Source organism: Mobula hypostoma, chromosome 12 (assembly GCF_963921235.1).
Source record: "Mobula hypostoma chromosome 12, sMobHyp1.1, whole genome shotgun sequence".
NCBI classification, from domain to species: Eukaryota; Metazoa; Chordata; class Chondrichthyes; order Myliobatiformes; family Myliobatidae; genus Mobula; species Mobula hypostoma.
In genome coordinates this window covers 104,833,136-104,855,049 of record NC_086108.1, presented here as the reverse complement: position 1 = coordinate 104,855,049, position 21,914 = coordinate 104,833,136, and the positions used below count along the sequence as shown (strand labels likewise).

The 21,914-nt window shown below is 44.7% G+C and overlaps 1 protein-coding gene across 3 annotated transcripts in view; it reads left to right on the top strand.

The window, feature by feature from the left end:
• adgrl4 (adhesion G protein-coupled receptor L4) overlaps window positions 1-21,914 on the top strand; it is a 169,507-nt gene that overhangs the window by 114,864 nt on the left and 32,729 nt on the right. For all 3 annotated transcript variants that reach the window (XM_063064755.1, XM_063064756.1, XM_063064758.1), the window contains one exon: window positions 21,542-21,633. In XM_063064755.1, the coding sequence (XP_062920825.1) occupies window positions 21,542-21,633 (92 nt within the window). The remainder of the gene's footprint in view (window positions 1-21,541; window positions 21,634-21,914) is intronic.

Below are 21,914 nucleotides of genomic sequence, written 5' to 3'. Positions count from 1 at the left end.
ACTAGAGTTGCAGGGGCATGGGAACCAGAATGTCAGAACAGTTAGTGGAGAGATTGTGGAGGCTGATGTTGGTAAAACCCTAGACAAAGTTAGGAATCAAAAGGGTGAACATGGTGTGAGTAGTGACCAGAGCTGTGTATATTTCATTGCAATAAATACTGTAGGAAAGGCAGGTGAGAGTGCTGAAGATGATATAACTGGTTTACAAACAGAGGCAATGTGTAGTGAGGATATTCAGTGGCTGGGAAGATGATGGAGTTGATTATGAAGGATGAGGTCTCAGGATACTTGAAGGCACATGATAAAATAGACCACAGTCAGCATGGTTTCCTCAAGGGAAAATCTTGCCTGATAAATCTGTTGGAGTGTTTTGAAGAAATAACAAGCAGGATAGCCAAAGCAGAATCAGTTGATATTGTATTACTGAATTTTCAGAAGGCCTTTGACAAGGTGATATACATGAGGATGCTTATATTAAGAGGCCATGCTTTGACAGGGAAGATTCTAGCATGTTTAAAGCAGTGGCTGATTGGCAGGAGGCAGAGTAGGAATAAAGAGAGCATTTTTTGGCTGGCTGCCAGTGACCAGTAGTGTTCCACAGGGGTTTGTGTTGAGACCAATTCTTTTTATGTTATATGTCAATGATTTGGATGATGAAATTGATGGCTTTGTTGAATGTTTTGCAGAAGGTATGAAGATACATGGAGGGGCTGGTAGTTTTGAGGAAGTAGAGAGACTACAGACGGACAGACAGATCAGGAGAATGGGCAAGGAAATGGCAGATGGAATACAGTGTCGGGAAGCATACGGTCATGTACTGTGGTAGAGGAAATGCCAGGGTTAACTATTTTTTAAAGGAAAGAAAATTCAGAATAACTGAGGTGCAAAGGGACTTGGGAGTCCTAGTATAGGATTCCCTAAAGGTTAAATTGCAGGTTGAGACTATGATGAGGCTGGCCAAGGCAATGTTAGCATTCATTTCAAGAGGACTAGAATATAAAAGCAAGGATGTAATGTTGAAACTTTATAAAGAACTGGTGAGGCCTCACTTGGAGTATTGTGAGCAGGTTTGGGCCCCTTATACTCATAGTCATACTTTATTGATCCCGGGGGAAATTGGTTTTCATTACAGTTGCACCATAAATAATAAATAGTAATAAAACCATAAACAGTTAAATAGTAATATGTAAATTATGCCAGGAAATAAGTCCAGGACCAGCCTATTGGCTCAGGGTGTCTGACCCTCCAATGGAGGAGTTGTAAAGTTTGATGGCCACAGGCAGGAATGACTTCCTATGACGCTCTGTGCTGCATCTCGGTGGAATGAGTCTCTGGCTGAATGTACTCCTGTGCCCAACCAGTACATTATGTAGTGGATGGGAGACATTGTCCAAGATGGCGTGCAACTTGGACAGCATCCTCTTTTCAGACACCACCATCAGAGAGTCCAGTTCCATCCCCACAACATCACTGGCCTTACGAATAAGTTTGTTGATTCTGTTGGTGTCTGCTACCCTCAGCCTGCTGCCCCACCACACAACAGCAAACATGATAGCACTGGCCACCACAGACTCGTAGAACATCCTCAGCATCGTCCGGCAGATGTTAAAGAACCTCAGCCTCCTCAGGAAATAGAGACGGCTCTGACCCTTCTTGTAGACAGCCTCAGTGTTCTTAGACCAGTCTAGTTTATTGTCAATTCTCTTTGACCGGTCCAGTTTATTGTCAATTCTTAGTAAGGCTGTGCTCAAACTGGAGAGGGTTCACAAAAATGATTCCAGAATCGAATGGCTTGTCATATGAAGAGCACTTGATGGCTGTCGGCCTGTATTCATTAGAATCCAGAAGAATGAGGGGTGACCTCATCGTAACCTATTGAATGGTGAAGAGCTTTGATAGAGAGGATGTGATGGGAGAGCCTAAGACCAGAGGACACAGCCTCAGAATGTGGATGTGCTTTAAGAATGGAGATGAGGAAGAATTCCTTTAGTGAGAGAGTGGTGAATCTGTGGAATTCTTCACTGCAGGCAGCTGTGGAGGCCAAATCTTTATGTATATTTAAGGCAGAGGTTGATAGATTCTTTATTGTTCAGGGCATGAAGGGATACAGGAAGCAGGCAGCAGATTAGAGCTGAGAGGAAAATTGAATCAGCCATGAAGAAATGGCGGAGCAGACTTGATGGGCCAAATGGCCTAATTCTGTTCCTATATCTAATGACCTTATGGACCTGCTAAGTTCCTCCAGCATTCTGTGTGTGTTGCCAGGGGTATGGAGGGCTATGAAGTCCTATGGTCCTGGTGCACGTCGAAGGGAATAGGCAGTTTAAATGGTTAGCCATGGACTGGATGGGCCAAGAGCCTGTCTCTGTTCTGTACTGTTCTTTGACTCTATGAGTCTAATTTGGTGATACAAATACTTAGGAAATAGTTTAGAGCACAGACTTCACCCCACAATGTTGTGCTGATCAAATTAAAACAGTAATTAAAACCCAACTAAATTAACCTATATAGTGTCTATATCCCTCCATTCTCTGCCCTCTCATGTCCCTAAGGTCCTCTGAAATGCTCTATATCTACCTCCTCTATTATCCCTGCACTCCAGGCACCCACCAGTCTGCTCAACTTTGCCCCTCACATCTCCTTTCAACTTACCCTCTCTCACCTTAAATGCATGTCCTCTCATACAGTATTTGATGTTTCAACCCTCAGAGAAAGATACCAGCTGTCTACTCTGTCAGTGCTTCTCATAATCTTATGAACTTCTATTGGGTCTCCTCTCAGCCTCTGCCGCTCTAGAGAAAACAACCCAAGTGTGTCCAAACTCTCCTCATGAAGGCTGATTACAGGTAAACCTCTTCTGCACCCTCTCCGAAGCCTCGACATCCTTCCCATAATGGGGCAACCAGAAATGAATGCAATACTCATAACTAGAGTTTTATAACTTCCCGATTCTTGAACTTAAATTCCTCAAAAAATTAAGGCAAGCATGCCTTATGCTATGTTAGGATACTGAAGAGAATTCCAAATCTTGCGGCTCAAGCAGAACCTGAGAAGCTTTGAAAGGGTCAATGTGAAGAAGCTGTTTCCATTGTGGATCTCTCTAAAAAAAAATAAAAAGTTACCTATGCTAGACACAAGCTGAGACAAATATCTTTCTCTTTGAGTGTTGTGCATCTTAGGAACTCTTTCCCGTAAGGAAATCTGGAAGCAGAAGCTTTGATTTTTATGACAGAGCATAAAAACGCTGCTCGGTAACCTCACGGTTAGCACAGTACTTTACAGTACCAGAGACCGGGGTTCATTTCTTGCCACTGTCTATAAGGAGTTTGTATGTTCTCCCCATGACCCCATGGGTTTCCCCTGAATGTCCATATTCCGCCCACATTTCAAAGACACACCGGTCGGTAGGTTAATTGGTCATTGTAAATTGTCCCGTGATTAGATTAAATTGAGGGATTGCTGGGTGGCGTGGCTGGAAGGGCCGGAAGAGCCTATTCCTTGTTATGTGTCAAGAAATTTTTTTAAAATAAATAATTGATGAGCTAGATAAATAGTTGATAGGAAGGGAATGAAATATTACTGGAGGTGAGCAGGAATGCAGGGTTCAACTTATAACTTCATCAGCTGTGGTCTTATTTAATGTCAGAACAGATCGAGGGGATGGATGTTCTAGAACATAGAACAGGCCCATCAGCCTATGGCATTGTGTTGACCATTTTTACCTTTTCCAAGATCAATCTAACCTTCCTGCCCTCATAGCCACCCACTCTTCTTTCATCCATGGACCTATCTAAGAGTATCTTAAATGCTTCTAATATATCTACCTCTACCAGCGCCTCTAGCAGCATGTCCCACACACTCATCACTCCCTGTGTAAAAGAGCTTAACTCTGACATCCGCCCTATAATTTCCTCCAAACCCATTAAAATTAGGCCTCATCAATTAGCCATTTCCACACTGGGAGAAGATCTCTGACTGTCCAGTCTACCTATGCTTCTTATGCTGTCCAACTCTATCAGGTCTCTTATTAACCTCCTTCGCTCCAAAGCGAATAACCTTAGTTCTCTCAATCTATCCTGCTAAGAGATGCTCTCGAATCCAGGCAGCATCCTAGTAAACCTCCTCTGCACCCTCTCTGAAGCTTTCACATCATTCCTGCAATGAGGCAACCAGAACTGAACACAATACTGCAATACTCCTCCACTTTCCCTTTCACCCAGCTTCACCTATCACCTTCCAGTTTGAACTCCTTTTCCTCCAGCTTTTTATTTTGGCTTCCCCTTTCCTTTCCAGACCAGATAAAGGGTCTCGGCCCAAAACTTTGACTGTTTATTCCTCTCCATAGATGCTGCCTGACCTGCTGTGTTTATCCAGCATTTTGTGTGTGTTACTCTGGATTTCCAACATCTGCAGATTCCTCCCTCCCTCCACGCTAATCTTAATCACTATAAAACCCACCGATAAGGGGGTGCTGTTGTAGTCTGGCGTACTGACCTCTACCTTGCCGAGGCACAGCGACAACGCACGGATACCTCCTCTTATTTACCCCTCGATCGTGACCCCACTAAGGAGCACCAGGCCATTGTCTCCCACACTATCACCGACTTTATCCAGTCAGGTGATCTCCCATCCACTGCTACCAACCTTACAGTTCCCACACCCCGCACTTTCCGTTTCTACCTCCTACCCAAGATCCACAAACCTGCCTGTCCTGGCAGACCTATTGTCTCAGCTTGCTCCTGCCCCACTGAACTCATTTCTGCATATCTCGACACTGTTTTATCCCCCCTTGTTCAATCCCTTCACACCTATGTTCGTGACACTTCTCACGCTCTGAAATTTTTCGATGATTTTAAGTTCACTGGCCCCCACCGCTTTATTTTCACCATGGATGTCCAGTCCCTATATACTTCCATCCCCCACCAGGAAGGTCTCAAAGCTCTCTGCTTCTTTTTGGATTCCAGACCTAACCAGTTCCGCTCTACCACCACTCTCCTCCGTCGAGCGGAATTAGTCTTTAATCTTAACAATTTCTCCTTTGGCTCCTCGCAGTTCCTCCAAACTAAAGGTGTAGCCATGGGCACCCGTATGAATCCCAGCTATGCCTGCCTTTTTGCTGGCTTTGTGGAACAATCCATGTTCCAAGCCTATACTGGTATCTGTCCCCGACTTTCCCTTCGCAACATTGACGACTGCATTGGCGCTGCTTGCTGCATGCACACTGAGCTCGTTGACTTCATTAACTCTGCCTCCAACTTTCACCCTGCCCTCAAGTTTACCTGGTCCATTTCCAACACCTCCCTCCCCTTTCTGGATCTTTCTGTCTCTATCTCTGGAGACAGCTTATCTACCGATGTCTACTATAAACCTATGGACTCTCACAGCCTCTTTTCACCCTGTCTCTTGCAAAAATGCCATCCCCTTCTCGCAATTCCTCTGTCTCCACTGCATCTGCTCTCAGGATGAGGCTTTTCATTCCAGGACGAAGGAGATGTCCTCCTTTTTTAAAGAAAGGGGCTTCTCTTCCTCCACCATCAACTCTGCTCTCAAATGCATCTCTCCCATTTCATGCATATCTGCTTTCACCCCATCCTTCCGCCACCCAACTAGGAATAGGGTTCCCCTTGTCCTCACCTACCACCCCACCAGCCTCCGGGTCCAACATATAATTCTCCGTAACTTCCGCCACCTCCGATGGGATCCCACCACTAAGCACATCTTTCCCTCCCCCCCCTCTTTCCACAGGGATCGCTCCCTACACGACTCCCTTGTCCATTCGTCCCCACCCTCTCTTCCCACCAATCTCCCTCCAGCACTTATCCTTGTAAGCGGAACAAGTGCTACACATACCCTTACACTTCCTCCCTCACCACCATTCAGGGCCCCAGACAGTCCTTCCAGGTGAGGCAACACTTCACCTGTGAGTCGGCTGGGGTGATATACTGTGTTACGTACCCCGTAACTGGGTTGCCAAACCAGCAGAAATGGATCACTCAGTTGGAGTCTGGATTACTAGAACTAAGAAAGTTTTATTAAAGAAACAAGCAACACAGTAATCGAAAGGATAATAAATGCAACAGTTCAGCAATGATAAACACACATGTGCACAGAATTAAGATAACAGCATCAATCAAGCTCTATCGTTGTCTAGGGGTAAATGACCAATTTCAAAGTGACACAAAAGTCCAGTTCGATTTAATAGTTCAGTTCGCAGTAATCGTTGCCATGGCGATGGACAATGTGGGGGGAGGGAGAGAGAGAACGGGAACGACTGATCATTCAGAACGGCTTCCACTCACAGACCGGCGATATTGCTCACAAGCAGCTTTCGGGCGGGTCCTTTGTGATGTCACCTGAGGTCACCGACTGTGACCCCTCCTCCAGATGCGGTCGATCCTCTGCAGTGAACCCGGCACCCAAGTAAGGGTGGACACACACCGGGTTCCCGCTGATCGTACCTTTCCGCCCTGTGCGTTTAAGGTCCGGTACTTCCCACCGACTCGTGAGAGGTGCACCGCTTCCAGGGTCTCGTTACCTCGAGTGTCGTGTGTGTCCTGCCTTAACGAACCTGTCCCTTTTTATCCCCCTGCTGGGGTATCGCCTGTCCATCACTTCAAACAGTTCAGGGTTCAAAGGGGGAGCCGCTCCAGACAGCTCTCTCTCCCGTCCCTTCATTACACATCTCCAGACGCTGCTCCATTGTTCCTTATCTCTCCTTCCCCTGAGGACAGGTGGCAGACCACTTGCTGATGCCACTGATGCTAACCCAGGCCAGCAAACATCTTAATTTTATGTGTATTCTTGTCACAACTGCGTCCGGTGCTCCCGATGCGGCCTTCTATATATTGGTGAGACCTGACGCAGGCTGGGAGACTGTTTCGCTGAACACCTACGCTCTGTCCGCCAGAGAAAGCAAGATCTCCCAGTGGCCACACATTTTAATTCCACGTCCCATTCCCATTCTGATATGTCTATCCACGGCCTCCTCTACTGTAAAGATGAAGCCACACTCAGGTTCCTTATATTCCGTCTGGGTAGCCTCCAACCTGATGGCATGAATATTGACTTCTCTAACTTCCGTTAATGCCCCACCTCCCCTTCGTACCCCATCAGTTACTTATTTATTATTATTATACATTTTTTTTCTCTCACTTTTTCTCCCTCTGTCCCTCTCACTATACTCCTTGTCCATCCTCTGGGCTTCCCCCCCTCCCTTTATTTCTCCCTAGGCCTCCCATTCCATGATCCTCTCCCTTCTCCAACCTCATATCCCTTTTGCCAATCAACTTCCCAGCTCTTAGCTTCATCCCTCCCCCTCCCGTCTTCTCCCATCATTTCGGATCTCTCCCTCCCCCTCCCACTTTCAAATCCCTTACTATCTCTTCTTTCAGTTAGTCCTGACAAAGGGTCTCGGCCCGAAACGTCGACTGTACCTCTTCCTAGAGATAGTACCTGGCCTGCTGCGTTCACCAGCAATTTTTAAGCGTGTTCCTCTGTGCCTTGTCATGCCTTTCGTTCTCCATGGAGTGTTTCAAAGCTGCTTTCCTTGCCGTTGGATCTCACTGTTGATCTCACCCGCCCAGTCTGCCAGAGCTAATTTTGCATGCTTGGACAGGCGTGCCCCTGCCTCACTGGGGTATGAGCCCACCAGCTGCCCTCACCTGGTTTAGCCTGGCTGCTGAAGCGGAGTACTGGTGGTGTGGCCACTGTCACGTGCAAACAGCTGCTTGGAGCCACAAGTGGGAGCTGAGTGTCTGGTGGAGAACAAAGATGACTGAGCTGCCCCAGAATGGACACAACAAACCCCTTCACCAGAAGTCTTACCCCTCGCTGAACACCCCATACAACCAACACACTATTCACCTTCTTAACCACTCTAACTTGCATGGGAACTTTGCGGGATCTATGAACGTGGACTCCTACTTGGAGAAGACGCAGGATGTCTACTCCTGCTCTGAACTTGTGTTAACTATATGAAGACACATTCAACATCGCTGGGCTAGGAATATATTGGAGCTGGGCAGAGATATTGGAAGTTCATCAATCCAAAGATGTCTGAGCAGCTAATGAGAGAATGAGGCCGCAGCAAAATTATAAAACGCTTTACCTTAAAGAGAGCGAAGCTTCGCTCAGAGAAATGAGAACAAGGATGGATCCAGGTAAATGATTCATGTGAGGATACTCCAACCAGGAGCAACCTGTGGTATAGCTTAACAGCAAGAAAGTGGGAGTGTGGGGCAAGTTTTAATGGTTTGACACCACACTTTTAACAGCACTTAAAAAGAAACTGGAGTATTTTTAGCATAATCTCGCTATGATAATTAGCTCTCTCCAACAAAGATAAGTGACATCTTCCCATGGTACACCCAGTGAGAAAAAAAGCCTTGGCACTTGTGTCTCTGTCATGTGGAGCCACAATTAGTGTGAGCTCCTGACATGTTTCAGCTGCAGCCATCCATATTAATGCTGGAGAACGTATGCCTCGCGCTTTTCTGGGTTGATGTTGCAGACAGTGCTGCTTTTCCAGCTCATAAATATTATAGCCGCAGCTAAATTAATCCCTCAACAGATGGGAGAATGGCATTCTCAAAGTTACTTCGTTCACGTTTTAGCAATGCAGGAGATCAGTATTTAGTACATAATATACAAATGGATGGCCCACAATACACAAAGAAGCATTGTATATCAGACCATAAGACCACAAGGCATAGGAGCAGAATTAGGCCATTCAGCCCATCAAGTCTGCTCTGCCATTCCATCATGGCTGACTGATTATCCCGTTTATTTTTTATTCATGTTCAATGTCCCAAGCCTTCACTGGTAACACTCCCAACTCTTTCAGCACTGCATTGAGGACTGCATTGGTGCTGCTTCATACACCCATGTTGAGTGCATCAATTTCAGCAACTTTGCCTCCAACTTCCACCCTGCCCTTAAAGTTGTTTGTTCATTCATTATGTGCTGTATCGTATGACATGCGTGGTCATGGGCTTTCCATGACCATGACGTTCTTGGCAAAGTTTCCCACAGAAGTGGTTTACTATTGCCTTCTTCTGGGCAGTGTCTTTACGAGATGTGTGACCCCAGCCATTATCAACGCTGTCCGGAGATTGTCTGCCTGCCATCGGTGGTTGAATAGCCAGGATTTGCGATATGCATCAGCTGCTCCTGTGACCATCCACGACCTGCTGCTGTGGCTTCATGCGACCCTAATCAGGTGGGGGGGAGGCCTGCAATCTAGCGGAGGCAAGGATTTATGAACGTGGACATACAGCTCCTTTGCTACAGACGTATCTCCACCCCACCACCCCACCTTTAAATTTACTTGGTCCATTTCTTACACCTCCCTCCTCTTTCTCGATCTCTTTGTCTCCATCTCTGGAGCCAAACTGTCTATCAATATCTTTTATAAACTTACTGTCTCTTACAGCTATCTTGTCTATACCCCCTTCCACTGGTCAGCTGGAAAATGGCGTTCCCTTTTCTCAGTTCCTTTGTCTCCACCATATCTGTACCAAGGATGAAGCTTGCCTTTCCAGAACATCAGAGATGTTCTCCTTCAAAGAAAGGGGTTTCCCTTTCTCAATCATTGATGCTGCCACCACCCATATCCCTCCATTTCCCAGACACCCGCCCTCGCCCCCATCCTCCTGCCACCTTAACAGGGATAGAGTTCCTCTTGTCCTCACCTTACCACCTCATGACCCTCCACATCCAACATATCATTCTCCGCATATTCTGCCATCTTCAATGGGTCCCTACCACCAAGTACGTCTTTACCACTTCCTACTTTCCACAGGAATCGCTCCCTCCGTGATTCCCTTTTCCTGTTGTCCCTCCCCACTAATCTCCCTCCTGGCCCTTACCCCAGTAAGCGGAAGAAAGGCTGCACCTGCTCATTCACCTCCTCCCTAATCTCCACTCTGGGCCCCAGACAGTCCTTCCAGGTGAAATAATACTTCAGCTGCAAATCTGTTGAGGTCATCTTCTGTATCCATTGCTCAGATGCGTCTTCCTCTGCATTGGTGAGATGCAACGTAAGTTGGGGGACTGCATTGACCAGTACCTCTGCTCCATCCACCAAAAGCAGAATTTGCCGGTGGCCAACTATTTTAACTCTTATCCCCATTCCATTCCAACATGTCAGACCATGGCCTCCTTTACTGAGACGATGAAACCACACTCAGTTTGGAGGAGCACACATACTATTCCATGTGGGTAGTCTCAACCTCAACATCAATTTCTCTAACTCCCTCTTCCCTCTTCTTCCATTCCCCACTCTTGCTCCCCCTCTTACCTCTTCTCTTCTGCCTATCACCTCCCTTGGTGTCCCTCCTCTTTCCCTTCCTCCCCATGGTCCATTCTTCTCTCCTATCAGATACCCTCTTCTTCAACCCTTTACCTTTTCCACCCATCACCTCCCAGCTTCTCACTTCATCCCCCCCTCCCCACCTAACTTCCCCTTCACCTGGTCTCACCTGTCACCTCCTAGCTTGTACTCCCTTACCTTCCCCCCCCCACCTTCTAATTCTGGCTTCTTTCCCCATCATTTCCAGTCCCGATGAAGGATCTTGGACAAATTGTCAACTGTTTATTTCTTTTCATAGATGCTACCTGACCTGCTGAGTTCTTCCAGAATTTTGTGTGCATTTCCAGCACCTGCAGAATCTCTTGCATTTATTATTCCCTTCCCCTGTATATTGATCCTGCAACCTTTGACACCCTTATTAATCAAGAACTTTTTAACATCCACTTTAAATGACTTGACCAAGCACCAGAAATAGCTTCATCCCAATGCAATAATCAAGCAGGACTAAAGATCAAATGATTTACCTATTACCGACATGTGCTCCTCGGCACAGTAGTGTTACGGTTAGTGTAATGCTTCACAGCCCCAGTCTGTAAGCAGTTTTTACACCATCTCCATGACTGTGTGGATTTCCTCCCATATTACAAAAGCATAGAGCTTAAGGTTAATGTGTTGTGGGCATGCTAGGTTGCCAGCCAAAGTTTGGCAATACACGCGAACTGCCCCAGCACATGTTAGGACTGCATTGATCATTGATGCAAAAGGACACATTTCACTGCATGTTTTGATGTTTCAATGTATATGTGACAAATAAAGCTAATCTTTAATGCCCCTCCTTCCACCATTTTATTCTGGCTTCCTTCTTTCTTTCCAGTCCTGATGAAGGGTCTCGACCCAAAACGTCAACTGTTCATTTCCCTCCATAGATGCAATCTAAGCCACTGAATCCTCCTAGCATTTTGTATGTGTTGCTCAAGATCAGGTATTCTCCAAAGAGAGCTATGAACCGTAAAGTCTTCAAGCCAAGACTGGTTCAAGTGTTTTACCAAGAAGCGCAAAACTTACTGGGGACCCATTCTGTAAAAGATGCTGGAATCTGAAGCAAAAGATATGGACTCAGTGGGTCAGACTGCATCTGTGGAAGGAAATAGTCAACATTTTGAGTTGAGACCCTTCATTTGGAATGTCAGTGACAAGGGCAGAAGGCCAATGTACACAGATGACAAAAAGAGGAAGGAGTGAGGCAAGAACTGGCAAGTCAAAGGGGGTTCCAGGTCAGGACGTGTGAAGAAGGAAGGGAGTTAGAACCCTAAAGGTCAAAGATCCTGTGTTCCTTTATGGAGGGAGGTAGAGTTCCGAAGATCAAAGACCCTGTGTCAGCTGTGGAGATCTACAGAGGAGTTTTCTCTTATCTAAACAGTTGCTGCTTCTGGCTGAGCCCCTTTATCAGGAGAATCTCGCTTTTCATTTGCAACATTTCTATCAAATTTTCAACTCTCCATTCTGAGGCTGCGCCCTCGGGTGCTAGACTCACCCACCATAGGAAACATCCTCTCCACATCCACTTGATCCAGTCCTTTCAATATTCAATAGGTTTCAGTGAGATTCTCCCCTCATTCTTCCAAACTACAGTGAGTACAGGCCCAGAGCCATCAAACACTCCTCATATGTTAACCCTTGTCTTATTAAATGGAAGTAAAGATGGTCAGAATCCTTTGCAAAACATACAAAATGCTGGAGGAACTCAGCAGGTCAGGCAGCATCTATGCAAATGAATAAACAGTCAACATTTCGTGCTGAGACCCTTCATCAGGACTGGGAAAAAAGATGAGAAGTCAGAGCAAGCTGGTGGGGGCAAAAGGCCTTTTCCAACTTAATCCAGGGTGCAAATGTCAAGTACTGAAGGATGTGCATTTAAGATGAGAAGGAGATGTCATAGAGTATTAGAAAAGTACAGTACAGAAACAGGCCCTTCGGCACATCTAGTCTGTGCTGAACCATTTAAATTGCCTACACCCATCGATCTGCACCAGAACCATAGCCGTCCATACCCCTTCCACCCATGTACCTACCCAAACTTCTCTTAAATGCTGAAATCGAGCTCACATGCATTCCACACTCTCACAACCCTCTGAGTGAGGAAGTTTCCCCTTCTGCTCCACTTAAACTTTTCACCTTTCAGTGCGGGACACGTTTTATATACACAAAAGGAGCGGCAGATGCCCGGTGAGCATGCTGGAGTGGGAGTAGGAGCAGATACGATAGCGGCACTGATGAGGCATTTAGCTAAACATATGGTGGCATGGTAGCCCAGCGCTTAGCGTACTGTCCAGCAGTGCCAACGATCAGGGTTCATTTCCCACCCTGTCTGTCAAGGGTTTGTACATTCTCCCCATGACTACATGTATTTCCTTTGGGTGCTCTGGTTTCTTCCCATATTCCATAAACATGAAGCTGTAGGCACGTTATGATGATGCTGTAAGCATGGCAACTCTTGCAAGCTGCCTCCAATATGTCCTCGAACAGTGCTGGTCCTTGATACAAGCATGCTTCTATGTTTTGATGTCCATTTGACAAATAAAGCTAATTTTTCCCACCTTTTGAATATACAGGGAATGGAGGGGTATAGACCCTGTGTGAATAGAAGGGAATTAGTATAATTAGGTACTGAGTTCGGTGAAGACATTGTGATGTCAAGGGTCAAAGGACGTGTTTCTGGGCTCTTCTATGTTCTTGTTTAAAGTGGTGCACCAGGGAGCGCCATAGTAATGCAGCAGTTAGCGCGGCGCTGTTACAACTTGGAACGTTGGAGATCAGGGTTCAATTCCAGCACCACCTGTGAGGAGTTTGTACGCTCTCCCCATGACCGTGTGGGGTTTTCTCCCACAATTCAAAGACGTCAAAGACATACATGCTGGTGGGTTAATTGGTTATTGTAAATTTTCCTGTGATTCAAAGTTCAAAGTAAGTTCACGTAGCCTGCAGAATGTTGCCGTGGTTCACCGGCGCCTTCTTGGTTAACTAGGCTAATAGGTGGGTTGCTGGGTAGTGTGACTCATTGAGACAGAAGGGCCAAGTCTGTGCTGTATCTCTAAATAAAATTAAAAATAGTGGAACATTAAAGCCATTATTATCTGCCACTTAAAGTGTTAAATCTACAGTGATGAAATACTTTGAGAGTTGGTCATGACAAGACTGAACTCCTGACTCAGCAAGGACCTGGGCACACTGCAATTTGTCTATTGCCACAATAAGTCAACAGCGGATGCAATCTCAATGGCTCTTCACCAGGACAATACAAACACCTATGTCAGTATGTTGTTTTTTCACTATGTCTCAGCATTTAACACCATCATTCTCACAGTCCTGATTGATAAGCTACAGAACCTGGGCCTCTGTACCTCCCTCTGTAAATGGATCCTCGACTTCCTAACCAGAAGACCACAAACTGTATGGATTGGTGGTAACATCTCCTTCTGGCTGATGATCAACACTGGTGCACCTCAGGAATATGTGCTTAGCCCACTGCTCTACTCTCTCTATACCCATGATTGTGTGGCTAAGTATTGCTCAAGCACCATCTATAAATTTGCTGATGATACAGCCATTGTTGGTAGAATCTCAGATGGAGATGAGAGACCAGCTAGTTGACTGGTGTCACAGCAACAACCTATTTCATTAGCAGTTTGAAGAGATTTGGTTTGTCAACTAAAGCACTTGAAAACTTCTGAAGATGTACTGTGATGAACTGTGAACAGCATTCTGACAGGCTGCATCACTGTCTGGTGTGAGGGGAGGGGGGTTGCTACTGCACAGGACCATAAGAAGCCTCAGAAAGTTGTAAAATTAGTCAACTCCATCTTGGGTACTAGCCTTCATGGTACCCAAGACATCTTCAAGGAGTGGTGCCTCAGAAAGGCAATGTCCATTATTAAGGACCCCCATTCCCCAGGACATGTCCTCTACTTATTGTTACCATCAGGAAGGAGGTACAGAAGCCTGAAGGCACACACTCAGTGATTCAGGAACAGTTTATTCCCCTCTGTTATATGATTCCTAAATGGACACTGAACCCATAAACACTGACTCACTTTTTTAAATATATATATTTTCTGTTTTTGCACTATTTCAAATCTATTCTATATATATATATACACACACACACACGCAAACATATATACTTACTATAATTGATTTACTTATTTATTTTTTCCTTTCTATATTATCATACATTGCATCGTACTGCTGCTGGTAGGTTAACAAATTTCATGACACATGCTGCACATGCAGGTGATAATAAAACTGATTCTGATTAATGTTTCAGATGGTTGTATTTAGAGTCAAAAGGCACTAAAGATGCATCAGCTCCTCAGAAGGATGTTGATTATTCCTCTGTCACTCATTTTGTGACTTTTCAAATCATTAGATTTTTGCTTTAAAGAACCTTCAATGATTAGAAGCAAGAATTGGCTGTTTTAATCCAGGAAGGTCTCTAATCACTACCAGAAGTACTTTGCATTCTATGAAGAGCTATAATCACTATAACACTCACAATTTTTTAATTACGCCAAGCCGAAGCGGTATCCTGCACGCCTCTGTTAAAATAATTGCCCATGAATGTGTTGAACATTTGCACTGTGCTGGCAGAGGACCCAGGTGGCCACAAACAATTGTCCATCATCGGATTCTGCTGCAGTTCGTTCAAACAACTAATGAATATCTGATATTATTCCCCGTATTCTTTAATAGATTCTGAATTCAAGGTGGAATCTCTGTGTGATAGGAGATATATTACTCTGAATAATGGTTTTATAAGGAGGATCGTGGTACTGTTTATTTGATTTGAGTCTTGTAGCCACTGCTCAGTTGGACAATTAATCCATTGGTTTTGGGCTGTCTCCTCAGATGAAGCCTGCCTTGTTGTTCCTGTGTTTTGTAACGTTTTCTTTAAAATGATTTTTAGAGTCATAGAATCATGCACAGAAACAGGCCCTTTGGCCCATCTAGTCTATGCTGAACTATTATTCTGCCTAGATCCATCGCTCCACACCTGGACTCCATACCCCACCCATCCATGTACTTACCCAAACTTCTCTTAAATTTTGAAATTGACCCCACCACTGTACCACTTCCACAAGAAACTCATTTCACATTCTGAGTGAAGTCCCCCCTCATGTTCCCCTTAAATATATCACCTTTCATCTTTAACCCATAATCTATTGTTCTCAGCTCACCCAACCAAAGTGGAAAAAAGCCTGCTTGCATTTATCCTATCTATACCCCTCATAATTTTATACACATCCCCCTCCCTCCTCCTTCTATGCTCCAGGGAATGAAGTCCTAACCGATTCAACCTTTCCCTGTAACTCAGTTCCTTAAGTTCTGGCAGCACCTTCATTCTGCCTCTAAAACAGTATTTGTTTAGATGACACAACCTTTGCAGTGCCAGTGACTCAGGTTCAATTCCTGCCTCTGTCTGTAACGTGCTTGTATTTTCTCCTGGTGATCACGTGGGTTTCCCCTGGGTGCTCCGGTTTCCTGCCACAGTCCAAAGATGTACTGGTTGCTAGGTTAGTTGGTCATGGTAAGTTGTCCTGTGACTAAGCTGGGGTTAAGTCAGAGATTGCTGGGCAGTGCAGCTCAAAGGGTCAGAAGAGCCTATTCTGCGTTGTATCTCAGTAAATAAAGAAAATAAAAAATAAGTAGAAATAAAAGCAGAAAATGCTGGGAACTTTCACCAGATCAGGCAATACTGACGCAGATTGGGGGACCGCTTCGTCGAGCTTCCACTCCATCCGCCACAACAGACAGGATCTCCCAGTAGCCACCCACTTCAACTCTGCTTCCCATTCCCATTCGGATATGTCCATACATGGCCTCCTCTACTGCCATGATGCGGCCAAACTCAGGTTGCAGGAGCAACACCTCATATACCATCTAGGTAGTCTCCAGCCCCATGATATGAACATAGAATTCTCCAACTTCTGGTAATTCCCTCCCCCTCCCTTCCCCTAACCCTATGTCACTCTGCCCCCTCCCCCAGCTGCCTATCACCTCCCTCATGGTTCCGCCTCCTTCTACTACCCATTGTGTTTTCCCCTATTCTTTCTTCACCTTTCCTGCCTATCACCTCCCTGCCTCCCCTCCCCCACCCCTTTATCTTTCCCCGTACTGGTTTTTCACCTGGAACCTACCGGCCTTCTCCTTCCCACCCTCCCCCCACCTTCTTTATAGGGCCTCTGCCCCTTCCCTCTACAGTCCTGACGAAGGGTTCCAGTTCGAAATATCGATGAACTTTCCACGGATGCTGCCCGACCTGCTGAGTTCCTCCAGCGTGTTGTGAGTGTAACATCGGGAGTTGCTGGGTGGTACAGCACTAAGGTCCTGAAGAGCCCATTCTGCACTGTATCTCAATAAATAAAACAGCCCTCTGAAATGTACTCGTAACATTGTCAGCTAAGAGCCATAGATGTTGGCTTGCAGAAAGAGCATAAAACTGGACAAGAGCAAAACCTCAGGACGAGCTGGTTCGAAGTGCTTGATTCCACTCATTTGCCTCCGTGGCTCTATGACTTGGAATGACTGGAAATATGAGTCATAGACTTGTACGGCACAGCCCACCACATCCATGCCGAACTTTGTACCCAGTTACACTAATCCCATTTGCCTGTGCCATTTTCATAGCCTTTCCTATTTACATGCCAGTCTAAATGTCTCTTAAATGTAGTGAATGTATTGGATTCTGCCATCTCTTCTGGCAGAAAATTCCCAATATCAGCCACTATCTGTGTTTAAAAAATAGTGTACTTATCTCTTCGATCACCTTTAAAACTCCTTTCATTCACCTTAAACAGATTGAATGCAGTCTTTTGATATCTCTACCCAAAAGATTTGATCTACTCTATCTAAGCCTCTAATTAATTTTATATATCATTATCTGGTCATCCCTCAGACATAATTACTCCAGGGAAAAAAACAGCCTATCTAATTTTTCCTTGATTGAAGCAATGTTCTATTGAACATTAGATAAGACTTTAAGGTAAAAGAACCCTGAGGGGAAAGTGATCATAATATGATCAAATTCACCCTGAAATTTGGAAAGGAGAAGCGAAAATCAGATGTATCAGTATTACAGTAGAGTAAAGTGAATTACAGAGCCATAAGACAGGAGTTGGGCAGAATTGATTGGAAAAGAACCCTGGCAGAGTTGATGGCAGGGCAATGATGGCTGGAATTTCTAGAAGCAATTTGGAAGGCACAGGATATATATATATATCCCAAAGAAGTAGTATTCTAAAGGCAACTTGACACAACCATGGTTAACAAAGGAGTCAAAGCCAAAGAGAGGGCATATAATAGAGCAAAAATTAGTGGGAAATTCAAAGCTTGGGAAGCTTTTAAAAACCAACATAAGGCAACTAAAAAAACCATTGAGATAAAGATGGAATACAAACGTAAGCTAGACAATAATATTAAAGGGGATACAAAAAGTTTCTTCTGATACATAAAGTGTAAAAGAGAGGTGAGAGTGCATATCAGATCACTGGAAAATGATGCTGGAGAGTTAATAATGGGGGACAACAAAACAACGGATGAAAACGAGCAGTATGGTGGAAGTTCCTGGTGTCAAGAGACGTGAAGTTTGCGAAATTACCATAACTAGACAGAAGGTTCCTTGGAAACTGAAAGGTCTGAAGGTAAATAAAGGACCTGGACCAGATGATATACACTCTAGAGTTCTGAAAGAAACTGTGGAGACATTAGTAATGATCTTTCAAGAATCACTAGACTCTGGAATGGTTCCAGAAGACTGGAAAATCGCAAACGTCACTCCACTTTTCAAGAAGGGAGAGAGGCAGAAGAAAGGAAATATAGGCCAGTTAATCTGACCTCAGTGGTTGGGAAGATGTTGGATTCAATTGTTAAGAATATCATTTCAGGGTACTTGGACGCACTTGATAAAATTGCATGGTTTCCTTCAGGGAAAATCAAGCCTCACAAATCTGTTGGAATTGTTTAAAGAAATAATAAGTATGATACACAAAGGAGAGCAGATGGATATTGTGTACTTGGATTTTCAGAGGGCCTTTGACAAGGTGCCACACAACAGGCTGCTTAACAAGCCAGAAGCCCATGGCATGGATAAATCAGTGGCTGATAGGCAGGAGGAAAAGAGTGGAAATAAAGGGAGTCTTTTCTGGCTAGTTGCCAGTCACTAGTGGTTTTCCACAGGGGTCTGTGTCAGGACAGATTTGATTACATTACATGTCAATGATTTGGATAACAGAATTGATGGCTTTGTTGCAAAGTTTGCAGATGATATGAAGAAAGGTGGAGGGCAGGTAGTTTTGAAGAAGTAGAGCGGCTACAGAAGGGCTTAGACAAGTCGGAGAATGGGCAAAAAAATGTCCGTAAATGTATGGTCATGCACTTTGGTAGAAGAAATGAAAGAGATGAAAAGTTTATAAATGGAGAGAAAATACAAAAAACTGTGATAGAAGGTGACTTTGGAGTCCTTGTACAGGATTCCTTAAGGTTAATTTGCAGATTGAGTCTGTGTTGAGGAAGGCAAATGTGATGTTAGCATTCAATTCAAGAAGACTAGAATAGAACATAGAATAGTACAGCACAGTACAGGCCCTTCGGCCCAGAATGTTGTGCCTACCCTTAAACCCTACCTCCCATATAACCCCCCCCCACCTTAAATTTTTCCATATACCTGTCTAGTAGTCTCTTAAATTTCACTAGTGTATCTGCCTCCACCACTGACTCAGGCAGTGCATTCCACGCACCAACACTCTCTGAGTAAAAAACCTTCCTCTAATATCCCCCTTGAACTTCCCACTCCTTACCTAAAGCCATGTCCTCTTGTACTGAGCAGTGGTGCCCTGGGGAAGAGGCGCTGGCTGTCCACTCTATGTGCAGGGATGTAATGCTGAAACTTTATAAAGCACTGGTGAGGTCTCACAGAGTATTCTGAGCAGTTTTGGGCCCCTTATCTTATAAAGGATGTGCTGAAACTGGAGAGGATTTTAAAGGAAGTTCACGAAAATGTCTCCAGGATTGAATGGCTTGTTATATGAAAAGCGTTTGATGGCTCTGGGCCTGCATTCATTAGAATTCAGAAGAATGAGGGTGACCTCATTGTAAACTATCGAATGGTGAAAGGCATTGATAGAGTGATGTGAAGAGGAGGTTCCCTATGGTGGGAGAATCTAAGACCAGAGGACACAGCCTCAGAATAGAGGGGCATCCTTTGAGAATGGAAATGAGGAGGAATTTCTTTAGACAGAGAGTGGTGAGGCCAGCTGTGAGGGCAAGTCTTTATGTATATTTAAGGCAGAGGTTGATAGATTCTTGATTGGTCAGGGCATGAAGGGATACGGGGAGAAGATAGGAGATTGGGGCTGAGAGGAAAATTGGATCACCCATGATGAAATGGTGGAGCAGATTCGATGGGCCAAATGGCCTATTTATGCTCCTATATGTTATGGTCTTATGATCTTATGATTCTCCTCCGAACTTTCTCCAGCACAACAATGATTGTTGATCAACAATGATTATTGTGCAGTGAAATGCAACAGCACACAATACTCCAGTGTGGTCTAAGTAATGTTTTGTTCAGATGCAACATAATTTAAGATCTCGGATTAGCTGTACTTGTCACATGTACAGCAAAACATACAGTGGAGTGAGTCATCTGCATCAATGACCAACACTGTCTGAGGATGCAGCATGGCAGCCCAGCAAGTGTCGTCATGGAAACCAGAGCACTCGAGGGAAACCTATATGCCAAAGGAGATAATGAACAAACTCCTTGCAGACAGTGGGGGGAATTGAACCCTAATTATTGGCCCTGTGAAGCACAGCACTAAACGCTACCCTACCATCCACTCTAATGTCTCACCCTTTGTATCAGATTGGTGTGGCATGGTGACATAGTGCTTAGCACAATGCTTTACAGTACAGGTGACTGGGGTTCATTTCCTGCTGCTGCCTGTAAGAAGATTGTACATGCTCCCCGTGACCACAGAAGTTTCATCTGGATGCTCTGGTTTTCTCCGACAGTCAAAAAACATACTGGTTGGCAGGTTCTTGTAAATTGTTCTATGATCAGGCTAGGATCAAATCGGGGGGATTAGCTGGGCAGTAAGAGCCTATTCCACGCTCTATCTCAATAAATAACTAAATGGAAATAAAAACAGAAAATGCTGGGAACTTACAGCCAATCAGGCAGCATCTGTAGAGAGATAAACACGGTTAAAGATTTACTGTTGTTGCTTTGTCGATTGGTCTCCTCTATTTCGTTAGGTCCTGTGTTATTCTGCTGAACACTGTGGGCATTCTCTGTCAGAATGCATCACGACGCTTACAGACTGGCCCAAGCACATTCTCGGATGTGTTGGTTGTTAATGTAAATGACACATTTCACCGTATGTTTCAATGTACGTGTGATGAATAAATCTGAACCTGAAAACTAATCTCAATCTAATATTTCAGGTTGACGACAGTTCAAGTTTATTGTCATCTGATTGTACATATACACGACCAAATGAAACAGCATTCTTCTGACCACAGTGCTCCTGCAAAACGTATATCACACACAATACCTTTTGTAGCATTTGCCATTCAAAGGCATTAGTGTTTCCAGACCAGTCCATGATGCAGCCAGCCAATGCACTCTTTATTACACATCTATAGAAGTTTGCCAAAGTTTTAGATGTCATGCTGAATCTCTGCAGGTTCCTCAGGAAGCAGATGTGCTGCTGTGCTTCCTTCACAAGGGCCTCTGAAATAGAACAGCCCAGGAATGTAAAGTTGCTAACCCTCTCCACCTCTAGTCCTCCGATGAGGGCTGGCTTCATGGACCTCTGGCTTCCCTCTCCTGAGGTCTACAGTCAGTTCCTTTGTCTTGCTGACACTGAGTAAGAAGTTGGTGTTGTGACACCACACAGCCTAATTCTCAGTCTCTCCCCTGCATGCTGATTCGTCACCACCATTGATTCGGCCCACAACAGTATTGTTATCCAGCAAACTTGAAAACGGTTTTAGAGCTGTGCTTAACCACACAGCCATAGATGTAAAGTTTTTCTCTCTGCCTTTCACAATCCTGCTTCCTATTTGTGCTGCTCCAAACCATCCCCCTCTTCCTTGTCTGAGCCTTTGTCTCTCACACCTTTAGCCCACTCCCAGTCATTTGCCTAACCACGTCCATCCTTGCTTATTTTCCAGGTCAATCTCCTGGCGTTTGGAGTCATTATTTACAAGGTGTTCCGGCACACTTCCATGTTAAAACCAGAAGTGAGCTGCTATGAAAATATTAGGTAAGTTTAAAGTCAAAAAAATTTCCATTTACATTCAGTTTTCAATTATTCTATTTTATGTGTTTTTTAGTGGATTCTATTATATTTTTTTGTTTTCCTGTGGGTGCCTGCAAGAAAATGAACTTTAAGGTTGTAGATGGTATACATACTTTGATAATAAGCTTACTTTGAACATAATACATAGGTGCAGAACTGGACCATTTGGGCCCATCGAATCTTCCCCGCCATTCCATAATGCCTGATATATTTTCCCACTCAACCCCAATCTCCCCATAACTTTT